General features: G+C 35.7%; 1 protein-coding gene across 1 annotated transcript; it reads right to left on the reverse strand.

Moving 5' to 3' along the window:
* Positions 1-817: 817 nt before the first annotated feature.
* On the reverse strand, positions 818-2,019 carry LOC135077885 (uncharacterized). Its single transcript, XM_063972427.1, has 4 exons — positions 1,768-2,019; positions 1,579-1,683; positions 1,366-1,452; positions 818-1,182 (listed from the first exon to the last, which is right to left on the reverse strand). Exons 1-4 carry the CDS (start codon positions 1,880-1,882, stop codon positions 986-988), a joined length of 504 nt encoding a protein of 167 aa, XP_063828497.1. The 5' UTR covers positions 1,883-2,019; the 3' UTR covers positions 818-985.
* Positions 2,020-13,162: the final 11,143 nt, after the last annotated feature.

The following is a 13,162-nucleotide window of genomic DNA, read 5'->3' on the forward strand; positions in this document are numbered from 1 at the left end:
ATTATTACTCAAAATTTTAGGTACCTAAAATCGTGTGACCAACGTATTTCGCTTTCTCAATTCGAAATAATTATAAGAAGATATTTTTTTTACTATTGTGTGGAAAGTATATTTAATTACGATGATTTTAGTATATGCTACACACAAATTGAATGAAATTTGTGAATGCAGTAACCAAATGTTTCATTGCAACCGAGGGTGTGACACGATGAGAACGCGAAAAATGACCCCGTTTTTTATCGTTTCATGTGATGTTTTCGTATTATTTTTGCTTCTATTACGATAAAATTTCTTTTGTATGTAGCTAAATAGATATTTTATCATCTGATTTCAAAGTCATTGTTGTAACTTATACCGTTTATGAACTATTATTGTGTGACCATCAAATTTGAGTGTAAATGAGAAGTACCCACCTACCTTCGATTTACTCAAAAGTTACGTGCTACTCTTTATTTATTTATATTATTATGATTTAAGTGCAATTATTATGCTTTTCACAGTAACAATCTCAGTACTTCGCTCTTTTTGTTTAACCTATTTGGACATTTATTGAATTGTAAAGTTGAAAACCCATCGAGGGGCTTTTTAAGGTGCCTATTACTGGCAGCTCTAAACTTCTAATTTAAAAGCTTTAATAAAATAAAAGAGTGCAGATATTGTGAATACTTAATTTTATTTTACCATTAAACTTACAACTTTTAAAATTTACAACATAACAAACTTACAAACTAATTACAAATATTTACATTCTAATACGCTTCAAATTAACTTAACTAAGGTTCACATAATTTATGGAAAAACGTACGAGTATTACAATTGTTTGGTTCAATAATTACAAAATATTCCGTTACGGACCAGAAGACCTTCCACTAGGCCCTTCCTCTCGATGGACCGATGAAGGCCATGGTAAGCACCTGGGTACGGCGGCGCAGGCCAGGCGTGAGACATCCTCGGGGAGACCTTTGTCCAGCAGTGGACGTTCTAATTATTCCTCCGGCACGTCGAAGTCAATTCTCCTGACCTTTGTAATAATTATTAGCCTCCTCCGGGATTGCCTCCTCGGCGTAGAGCCAAGAGGAGGCAGGGGCGCCGGTTTGACCGGGGCTGGAGGTTTTGGACCGCAATGCTCGTCGTGACCGTCGGCTTCTGTACCATCAGTGTCTGTACCGTCACTGTCAGTACCTGTAACAATAATTCAATTTGTTTAGAGTATGCAATAAAAATAAAATTTTCAACTAAGTACTACAAACAAACAAACAACAGTGACTAACTATGTGGGGAATTCAATCGAACACAGGACCTCCGGGTCGAAAGAGCTTCTAATAAGATTAAAGTGGCGAAGATTTCAATGTGAAAAATACTTACTGAGTGTCTTCGTGAAAGTGAATTTGAAGTCAGCTGCCACAGGCACGAGTCTCGTGGCAACTGCTTGAGTCCAATGATACGGCGGCTCTAAAAATGAAATAAAATAACCACATTAGATAAGTAGTAGTCACTATACGCAAATTGCCAAGGTTCGCACTAGTTTAACCTCTTGCGCGTCATAAAATTAATAATATAAAAGTATGTGATATTTACCGTTGATAGGTGAGGCAACGGGACTGACAGGGTAGGTCTCGATCGACGTGTCATCTTCATTAGGCTCATCTTTTTGCAAATATTCCGATGTTATCACTTCATAATCTGTGAACAAAACATAAATTAATAGAATGAAAAACATAAAGCAACATAAAAAAGTCAGTGTTTAAAGTATAAAAAATACATTACCTTCCACATAGGCGGGCACGGCCAAAATATCCGGTTGGAAAACTTCCAAGGGCAGGCAACTGAAAGGGCACATGCCCTTGTACTGGTAAAAGAAGTACTCGTAATCGGGAAACATTTTGGACAACCTTCCACTCTGAACTCTGCGCTTCGACTGGCTGACAAGCTTTCCTCGCGGCGCTTAAGTACCTGCAACGGAGCGTCTCTGCCTGCCCCGGCGCTAGGCTGAGTCACTATTGTTTTGACTTAACAAAGCATGAACCCTAATGTGCATGACTTCATACTCAAATGTGCATGACTCAACTCAGCGATTACTCAAAAATAAAGTAATTAGCATAAGACAAGTGTTCTGCAATTATTATTATAAATTAGCCTAAATAAGTACCTATTTAGTATAATATCTCAATAACTAATTTAGGATGATTTTGATATTTCTACAGGACTTTTTAGTAAGTTTAAATTTTAGTTCTTCGCTATCAAACAATTTTTATAAAATCAATATTAATCGTGTATTAAAGAAATTTATTAGACGTAGGAAGATATTTCCAGACCATACATTTATTACATTAAAACTTAACAGAAAATAAAAATACAAACCCAGAAGCCTACATACCAAATGATTTGTTTTAGCCGCTCAAAAGGAATGAAATAAAACAATAACGTTCCAACGTTAATTAAACCAATTGTTTCACAACTATTTTCTCGTTTGGCCTTAAAATGTTTGTCATCAATAAGCAACTTGGCAAATTCACTGGAACAGAAAATTATTATAAAATGTAATAATGTTATGATCACTGAGAGACCTCAGTTGTTCAGTAGATTGCTGGAATAACTTCACGTCAGTAGTTGCTTGCTTGACGCGCTACGAACTAACTACACGCTACGGCGTAGCTTATACAGTGTAGATGATTTTACAAATCTCTACAGCGTTAAGAAACGCAACTACATTGAAATTTTCGTAACGCATCCGAATACACTTACCCCCATTGCAAAAAGTTAAACTCTAGTTTTAAAAAAGGGAAATCTGTATAAAGCCCCGAAAGTTTGTTGCTAAAAACGTTAAGACGTTTTATATTTTCGTAGATTGGTAAACGATTTATAATGCATAGATTGCATGACGAAAACAAGTCGTTAGTATAATAATTGATAATTAACGACGCAAATACATTTAGTGAAAGAGTTAAGTACCTGACACTTACGAGGCTTCATTAGTAAGTTTTGAGAAAAAGAGCTTATCATTGTTTAATCACCCATTCTTAAATTCATTAGCACAGGAATTTGACTTCGTATTCATCAACTTGAATAAACTATTGAATTAACTACGTATTACAGAAGCTTAGGTTGAAGACTTACGAATTAGTACTACTTGGTATTAGCGAAAAGCAAACGAACACCTACAAATGGTTGGAAACATTGTAAAGTAAATAATGATAAAAGAAAGTTCTATGTTACTGGTAATTACCACGCATAGAGAGATAAGGATTTTCTACATGTAATGGTAAGAGATAAAAATATGAATACGTATGCAAACAATAGAACAACAATGAAAACAAAAGAAGAGGCATGAATACCTAAAAAATTCTTGTGATTTTTATGACAAGATTATGGTCAATCCACTATGACAAGGTGATAATAATTGAATGGGAATACAAAAATATTGCAATTATAGGCGGCGTTGTTTCAAGTTATTTCCAGACCATATACATTTGTTACATTATAACTTTACAGCAAAATAAAAATACAAACCCAGAAGCCTACATACTACGTCGGTCGACTACACACTACTAGACAATACAGTATAATTATCTGGAATAAATATTATTTCATTTGTCAAAATATCGTAGGGAATAAACAAAGACATTTTGATTGTCGTTAATTAGGTACCTTTAATAAGTTTCGACTCTTGGCTAAATTCGTGGATACTTCACGAGGCCGTCTTTATCTGAAATTCAGGAGAAGGATTTTTGTTTTTTGTGTCGTGGATTTTAGGCAAATGGGAAGCTTAATATTATACGAATCTTGATTTAGCCGGAGTATTGATATTTCTTCTTGGAGTGTCTGAAGGACGTCATCTATTACTATGGTGAATAAACGGGGTGACAGTGGGCAGCCTTGTTTTACTCCTTTTCCTTTGGTGACGAACCTGGTTTGCTGCCCGTACCATTTGATGCATGTGGATTAATTCATGCAAGCTTTAATGATCCTATTGGTCAGGGTCTTATTGGTTCTGGACACATGAATATCTTTAAGGACATTTAAATCTACAGTGTCGAATGTTTTTTCTATGTCAATTGCCATAATGTACGTTTTTGTGTTCTTTCCATTTTTCATCAAGAATTCTTCAAAGCGTAAAGATGTGGTCTTCTGTGGATCTGTGTTCTAGGAATGCTGCTTGGTAGTTACCAAGGCTCTCCATCTCTTTTCAAGCAAGCAACTGCTGATGTGAAGTTATTCCAGAATTTGCCAAGTTGCATATCGGCCATTCTCAGATGAGCTAGTTTTTGCGTGTCCGGGCTGTTAAATCGTTAAAAATGACAAATTAGAGATATGCAAGTATTTTTATATGTTACTTAACAACCATATCCAGTTGTGCATTAAATCATAGGCCTTTATTTTAAGTATTTGTGTCCAAATTAATTTCATGAAACCCTGTTCTCTAATTACCGTGACGTGTCCGCACACCGACTTAATGTTAAAAGTTGGCTGTAGTTTTTATGTCGTAAAGATTTGGTTTACTCCATTCAACATTTTAAAGAGTATAAAAGATTGTCTTATGCATAGCAAAATATCTATTCAATAGAACCATTCTGTAAATAATTAGAATTAAAAAACTGCTTGTCCGAGCGAAAATCCTAATTCCCGTGACGTTTTTTGTTTTTGGGCACACAAGCCTAAATAATAATATTTGACACACCATTTACGCGTGCGGCGCGAGCCCTTAGTTAATTCTATGACCTGTAAGCAAGTAGACGTCTATTGCGTTGGCGTACCGTCGATGAATTGCGTAGGAGTATAATTACCATGTCTTTGGTTTTCAATTTTTCTATTTACCATGTCCTTATTTTTAAACTAGATTTTTGAAGGTAGATCCACGTTGTTGATTTAAATAGAATCAGTACTTTGGCCTTCATACGTTATAGTAAGACAGTATTTGCATATCCTGCAGATTTTGGAAATTTTGAAGAAAAACTATCGTTTTCTAATTTCCATGTACTAATTACCATATACAGGGTGTCCCAAAAACAATGGATAACCCTGTAACCATCGGTAGGCCTCGCCATGGTCTCCCTAACATCCAATTTTGACCCCAGTAAAAATATCACCGTTTTCAAGATTTTCAAGTTTTTTTTGCATTTTTAGAAAATTGCCACCTCCGATTACTTTTTCTCATGCCATTTCTACAAATGAGGATACTTTTCAATCTAGTTTTTTTCCTTATCAGAAGGGATAGTTGGGCTATCAAAAGAAAAGATTAAAGTTCAACAAACTAGTTTAAAAGTATGAAAATTTTAAGAAATTGCAGAGAAGAAGGAAAAATTGTCTTGCACTTTTGATCAGCCATCGTGTAAAAAAAATGTAGGAAGACCATCGTGCCCATTACCTTAAAAAGTTCCTTGGTTAATTGAGATTCTAAAAAGGTATCACAAGCCTATGTATTCTGTATTATTTTTATCTTATGGCTACTTGAATAGCAACTGGGATGAAAACTGCAAAAATGAGTTTTTCTCGTAATAGTTAAAGTAGGACTGCATAGTGGCATTAAATACAAATGGATAATTTTTAGCGTAGGAATTTTAATAAAGCAACATTTAATCATCATCATCATCATCATTTCAGCCATAGAACGTCCACTGCTGAACATAGGCCTGTACCCCAATGATTTTCATAATGACCGCTTGGTAGCGGCCTGCATCCAGCACCTTCCTGCTTACCTTTATGAGGTCGTCGGTCCACTTTGTAGGTGGACGTCCTACGATGCGCTTTCCGGTACGTAGCCTCCACTTTAACCCTGCTGCCTCAGTTCTGCAAACTACTGTGCCCTGCCCATTGCCACTTCAGCTTGCTGATCCATCGAGGTATGTCAGCGACTTTAGGTCGTTTACGGATCTCCTAATTTTTGATACGATTTCGTAAAGAAGCCCGAGCATAGCCCCTTCCATAGCACGCTGTCCAAAAAATCCACGTTTCCGAGCCGTGTATTATCACGGGTATCTGTCTATAGGCACATTTATAAGGTTTAAAACAAAAATTAAGTAATCACAAAAACGCAGAACGGACGGCCAATGGGGCAACAGGGTTCAAGTGGAGGCTACGTACCGGAAAGCGCATCGTAGGACGTCTACCTACAAAGTGGACCGACGACCTCATAAAGGTAAGCAGGAAGGTGCTGGATGCAGGCCGCTACCAAGCGGTCATTATGAAAATCATTGGGGTACAGGCCTATGTTCAGCAGTGGACGTCCTATGGCTGAAATGATGATGATGATGATGATTAAGTGTTGCTTTATTAAAATTCCTACGCTAAAAATTATCCATTTGTATTTAATGCCACTATGCAGCCCTAGTTTAACTATTACGAGAAAAACTCATTTTTGCAGTTTTCATACTAGTTGCTATTCAAGTAGCCATAAGATAAAAATATTACAGAATACATAGGCTTGTGATACATTTTTAGAATCTCAATTAACCAAGGAAGTTTTTAAGGTAATGGTCACGATAGTCTTCCTACATTTTTTTTACACGATGGCTAATCAAAAGTGCAAGACAATGAATTAATTTTTCCTTCTTCTCTGCAATTTCTTAAAATTTTCATACTTTTAAACTAGTTTGTTGAACTTTAATATTTTCTTTTGATAGCCCAACTATCCCTTGTGATAAAGAAAAAAACTAGATTGAAAAGTATCCTCATTTGTGGAAATGGCATGAGAAAAAGTAATCGCAGGTGGCAATTTTCTAAAAATGCACAAAAACTTAAAAATCTTGAAAACGGTGATATTTTTACTGGGGTCAAAATTGGACGTTAGGGAGACCATGGCGAGGCCTATCGATGGTTACAGGATTATCCATTGTTTTTGGGACACCCTGTATTTATAATCACCGTTGTATGAAGTTATTGCCTACAAATTGCACTCACGATTGAATAAGTATGATTATAAAATACCTAGACTTTCGCATAACAACTTTACGGACTTTTCTTCCAATCTGACATCAAAATTTTGAAAAGCTTTCGTTATAGTTACCTCGAAATAGATTCAATTTCATGACGAATGTTCAGCTTCAGTTGCTGCGTGGTTGTTGAATTTTAGAGTATATTTTAACCCCTAAGGTAACCCCACAAAAAAAAGTTAGCTGGAGTGAAATCGGGGCTTCCTGATGGCCAGGAGATGTCCCCTGCGTGAAACATGTCTCGTACCAGATATTTATTTTTACTATTAATATAATTGATATTAACATGTTAAATCATTAATTAATTCTAATATAATACCATTAAAATCTATCCATGTTAACTTTGCCCTAAGAAGATGAGATTGTCCAACAGTAACACTTACCTGGCGTGATCACGTCATTAAGAACAAAAGGGAACAAATGAACAGACAATGGGCCTTTTCAAGACGAGAGTATTTAGGCACTTTGTTATGCATGCATAGAAAAAAAACTTTGTGATATGCAATGGATACTGGGCAGAAGAAGCTTGGAGAACAAACGAAATACAAATGCATCCTAAGACCCATGTAGACATATGGCATCGACGGGTTTACAAAGTCCACTGAAGTGATACCAAACGTTAAAGAGGGTGTAGAAAATTCCTGTAAAGCTTACAAACAAAGACTAGACCGTCATGAAATCTATTTGCTGCATCCCTTCTAAATTCTGAGAATTCTGCATTCAGGCGCAGGAGAAAGCGAATAGCATCAATCTGAAAACTTATTGTAAAAGAATCGAGGTGACAAATCATGGGATATGCAGAGCTGGAACTGTCATTATTACAAATTCAATTTAATCTGATAATGGGTGATGGCTGTTCACAGATAAATTAAAAAGAGGAAAAAACACTAGTATCATTAATACATTTTTCGATATATGCATATCCAAAAAGTCAAATTTCCTGATCCATTATCTGTATCCATCGTTTGTACCACATTTAAAGCAAATTGCAAAATTCAGATTCTGATTCAGCTAAATGATCCCATTTTAAATGTGACACATAGCCCCTTCTTACTGAAACTAAGTGTTCCTGTTTAGCCTCGATTCTTGCAGTGTACTGAAAATATAATGATACAATAAATAATAGAAATTAGTGTTTTTATTTTTGCAAATCGTTACTAAGAGTACCTACAGCTTTTTATATGACGTTATTATTTGTGTACAAATGTATCGATGCATGATGTTGTTTTTTTGCTATTTTACATATATTGTCTAATTACCGTTAGATTAAGTATTAGCCTTATCTAATTACCGTGACCATCAAATTTTTGGATCTCATTTACGCGAAAACCGCTTTGAATAATTTGACGCCTTTACGATTGTTAAATTCGTACTTTTCATGTGTTTTATATTTAAATGCGTTTAAGTCAATTAAGCCAAATTTCAAAAATAATATGGTAATTAGGCTGAGAACGCCTAATCGTGAGAATGACCGATATTGAAAACAAACATTTTAAGGCCAAATGAGAAACTATAGTTGTGAAACAATCTGTTTAAGGTGTGAAGTTTTTCGAATAGTTCTTTGGTATGTTAATGTAATATTTCGTTCCTTTTGAACGTCTAAGACAAATCATTTAGTATGTAGGCTTCTGGGTTGGTATTTGGCCAATTTTTTCAAACTAGAGTTTAACTTTTTGTAATAAGGGGGTAAGTGTATTTGGATGCGTTACGAAAATTTTAAATGTGGTTGCGTTTCTTAAGGCGATTAGAGTCCTCAATGACCTTGAGCGTTTGACCTTCACGCCGCGAGCAACACCCGCGTACCCCGCACCAAAAACTCCGATTTGACACCGATCAAAAATACACGGGCATAGGTAGATACAGAATAGAAGCTCTTTCTTCATACATTACTGCCTATTATTTTAAACTTAAATTGATGAACCTTGATGTCGGTGTCATTTAACTCAGGCGTAAAGGTATTTAATAAAAATAACAAAATCCATGAACATTTTGTACGGGATAAAGTTTTATTTTATTTTTCGTAAATTTTCTAATGCTTTTGTCGGTTCAGTCGTTCTCGAAATTTTAACAAACCTATTGGAACGCATTAGTACCTAGTATTATCTATGGCCTAAAAAAGCAAATGTTTCTGCTTTTGTCTATTGTCATTCTCTCTGTATCACTTATGAAGAATAAACTGAAAATGTATTTGTCTTTTTATTAGAAATCCTTCATCAATTGATTGAGTTAAAATTTCGGATATACATGTAATTCGGGTGACAATGCAATATTGTGATGACATGGAGCTGATCTGATGGTAGAGCTGGAATGCCAGTGGCCCCATAGCAACTCCGGGATTCCATAGAGTTTAGGCTCGTTTGATTTGTATTTATTTATTATTATACCTAAATAATTTCATTACAATTTTCTAAAAATGCACAAAAACTTAAAAATCTTGAAAACGGTGATATTTTTACTGGGGTCAAAGTTGGACGTCAGGGAGACCATGGCGAGGCCTATCGATGGTTGAAGGGTTATCCATTGTTTTTGGGACACCCTGTATAAGCAAGTACCTAATGTTATGTAAGTAGTAAGTACGCTACTTTGAAAATCATGAGTCTTCAATTCTCTAAGGTAAACTGCAGGGTCTGATGATGGAGCTGGAATGTGGCCATAAGAATAGGCTAGTTTCTTAAAAAAAGACTTTTGGTCCGTCAATTTTACATTATCAAAAAATATTGGACACAGGATATTTTTATTTGTCAATTAAACAAGTAATTACGAAGATATGATGCGATGAAATTCCGCGTGACGACACAAATCGCCACATTTTTAAGCATGCCTTGACGTCATGTGCCTCATCTTCTGAACTTTGGTGCGCTTCATCTCTTTAAATTTTCATAAGTTTAAAAATGTGAAAAATACATTTATTAGAGTTTGTTTTTGGTAAGTTCACCGACGGACTAATTCAAACTCTTGCTACTTTCTTGCTTTATCCACGAAACGTCCCTATTCTTCGAAATTATTACGATCTACAAACGGAAATCTCTGCTACTACGCCGCAGTAAATTCCCCATCATAAATAAAAATATTTTTTTTAAAACAAGCTCTTGTATGCTAATAATTTTGGTTTCATGACATGCTCTTAAAATTCATCACCTTATAAGAGGATTTCAGTTATTATCTGCGAGACTTTTTAATAATATAGGTACGTTTCATGGTTAGGTAATTTAGGGAAGTTTATTTGCACTTAACATGAAAAATATGGTATCAATGTACTGTGTACCTATGCACCTTCAGTGGCAACAACAAGGTCTACTGAGTACCTATAGTCTACTAAAGGCATGAAATAGATTAATTTCACTAAAAATTAAAACCAACTCCAAAACGACTCACCAAAAGGTAGGCTGCCACCGACTCCGAAAATGGCTAATTTTGTAATCAGTTTCCAAATTTTTTAATAAGCTCTATAGAACAATTCAATACCACTTTATCTTAATTTTTTTTAATGTGACAGGAGGCAAACGAACAAACGGATCACCTGTTGGTAAATGATTACCGTCGCCCATAGACACCCGCAGACCCAGGGGCGTTACAGGTGTTATTTTTAATTGTGGTATTTTCGCGAAGAAACATATTGAAAATATAAATTGTTTTCTTCACGTAAATCGATTAAGTTACAGATTCTGACTAGCTCCTGATTTGGATACTGATTGCAAAGGCCTAGTAAATAAATAACGTAATAATTTTTCTACTTGTATTTATCTAGTGCAGTTGTTTTGGAGTCAATTATAGTTTTTTTACACTAATAGATTCTATTCAGGTAGAAAATAGCGTCTGAGCGCGTCATAATTCAATTGTATCATCTGACTGCACGTACTCTATGAACAATTCTGACATAAAATCTATTGTCGAACAAAAGCTGGGTTGCACCATCTTACTTCAACTTTGACAAGCGTCAAAAGTCTGTCTAACTCCATACAAAAAACACCGGTTATCGCCAAAGCTACGCTCAAAGTTAGGTCACGTCAGGTGGTGCAACTCAGCCAAAGAAAAAATTCATTTTGATCGCTAATGTCAGTTTGCAGCGAGTGACACAACCTGCCCGTCTGAAGGCCAGCGGCCGACTGCCGCCCGCACCCCGCGAAGGCCCCCTCAACAGCAAAACGTTCGGAATTTATCAAAAGTAAAATTTATGAATGAAAGTAATGTTCGATTGAAAAACGCAACGTGTCATTTAAAGATTAAAGAATTCCTAATCTATTCGTGCAAAAATCTTTTAAATTAACATAGCCGTTTTGGAGGAGTAGGGAATTTAAGTAAAAAATCGATGTCCCGTATTTATTTTTTTAATCCAAAACAAAGAGACGTAGCGAAAATTCAAACGTCACAAATGTAGTCCTTGAACTGTTGTATAACATATATTTTTTTCAACTATTTCTATCCAGCAGTAAAAGAGGAGTAGGCTTTACAAAATGCCCATTTGGCGCGGATTGAGGACTCTAATCGCCTTAACGCTGTAGAGATTTGTAAAATCATCTACACTATGTAAGCTACGCCGTAGCGTGTAGTTAGTTCGTAGCGCGTCAAGCAAGCAACTACTGACGTGAAGTTATTCCAGAAATGTTGTATTGTCTAAACTAAACAAGTGAGGTCTCCCAGTGATCATAACATTATTTAATTTTGTAATAATTTTCGGTTTCATGAATTTGTCAAGTTGCTTATTAATAACAAACATTTTATAAGAAATAAAATTGTGAAACAATCTGTTTGAGGTGTGAAGTTTTTTCGAATAGTTCGCTGGCATGTTGGCATGTGGTATATCTACCTACATATAATTATTATTTATGGCTAAAACAAATCATTTGTTATGTAGGGTTCTGGGTTTATATTTTTTTTGTAAAGTTTTAATGTAATAAATGTTTAGTCTTTTAAAGTTGATTTTATGAAATTTTTTTGATAGCGAAGAACTTACGTAACGTAAACTTTATAAGTCCTTTATAATGCTAATTTATAATTGCAGAACACTTATGCTAATTACTTTATTTTTGAGTAATCGCTTGGTTACAATATTATTGTTTATGAAGTCATGCACATTAGGGTTCATGCTTTCACAAGTCAAAACTATAGTGACTCAGCCTAGCGCCGGGGCAGGCAGAGACGCTCCGTTGCAGGTACTTAAGCGCCGCGAGGAAAGCTTGTCAGCCAGTCGAAGCGCAGAGTTCAGAGTGGAAGGTTGTCCAAAATGTTTCCTGATTACGAGTACTTCTTTTACCAGTACAAGGGCATGTGCCCATTCACGTGCCTGCCCTTGGAACTGGAAGATTTCCAACCGGATATTTTGGTCGTGCCCGACTATGACGATGTGGAAGGTAATTTATTTTGTATACTTTATTAACACTGCATTTTTTATGTTGCATTTATGTTTTTCATTCTTTAATTTTAAAAATGTTTTGTTCGCAGAATATCAAGTTATAACAACGGAATTTACGGAATGTTTGCAAATACCTGGAGTAGATCCTGATGAAAGTGACACGTCCGAGACCTACCCTGTCAGTCCTGTTGCCTCACCTATCAACGGTAAATATTACATACTTTTATATTATTAATTTGAGGTTACGCGAAGTCTTAATATGGTTAAATTACTCTCTTTAATATAACATTAGGTTCATCCACCACATTTGTTTCTGTGGGGACCTACTCGTATAAGTGGTTATCAAGTGTTATTAATTGTAAAATAATTAATTATGTAAACCCTGGTCTTCCTAATATAAATAAAGAAAAATTTTATGATGCGCAAGAGGTTAAACTAGTGCGAACCTTGGCAAGTTGCGTATAGTGACAACTACTTATCTAATGTGGTTATTTTATTTCATTTTTAGAGCCGCCGTATCATTGGACTCAAGCAGTTGCCACGAGACTGGTGCCTGTGGCAGCTGACTTCAAATTCACATTTAGGAAGTCACTCAGTAAGTATTTTTTACAATAACATTGAAATCTTCGCCTCTATAATCTTATTAGTAGCTTTTTTGACCCGGAGGTCCTGTGATCGATTCAATTCCCCTGTTGTTTGTTTGTTTGTCGTACTTAGAGTTGAAAATCTCCTTTTTATTGCATACTCTAAACAAATTGAATTATTGTTACAGGTACTGACAGCTGTCCAAGCTCTCCAGCCCCGGTCAAACCGGCGCCCCTGCCTCCTCTTGGCTCTACGCCGAGGAGGCAATCCCGAAGGAGGCTGATTATAATAACAA

This window comes from Ostrinia nubilalis, chromosome 14 (genome assembly GCF_963855985.1).
Source record: "Ostrinia nubilalis chromosome 14, ilOstNubi1.1, whole genome shotgun sequence".
Taxonomy (NCBI): Eukaryota; Metazoa; Arthropoda; class Insecta; order Lepidoptera; family Crambidae; genus Ostrinia; species Ostrinia nubilalis.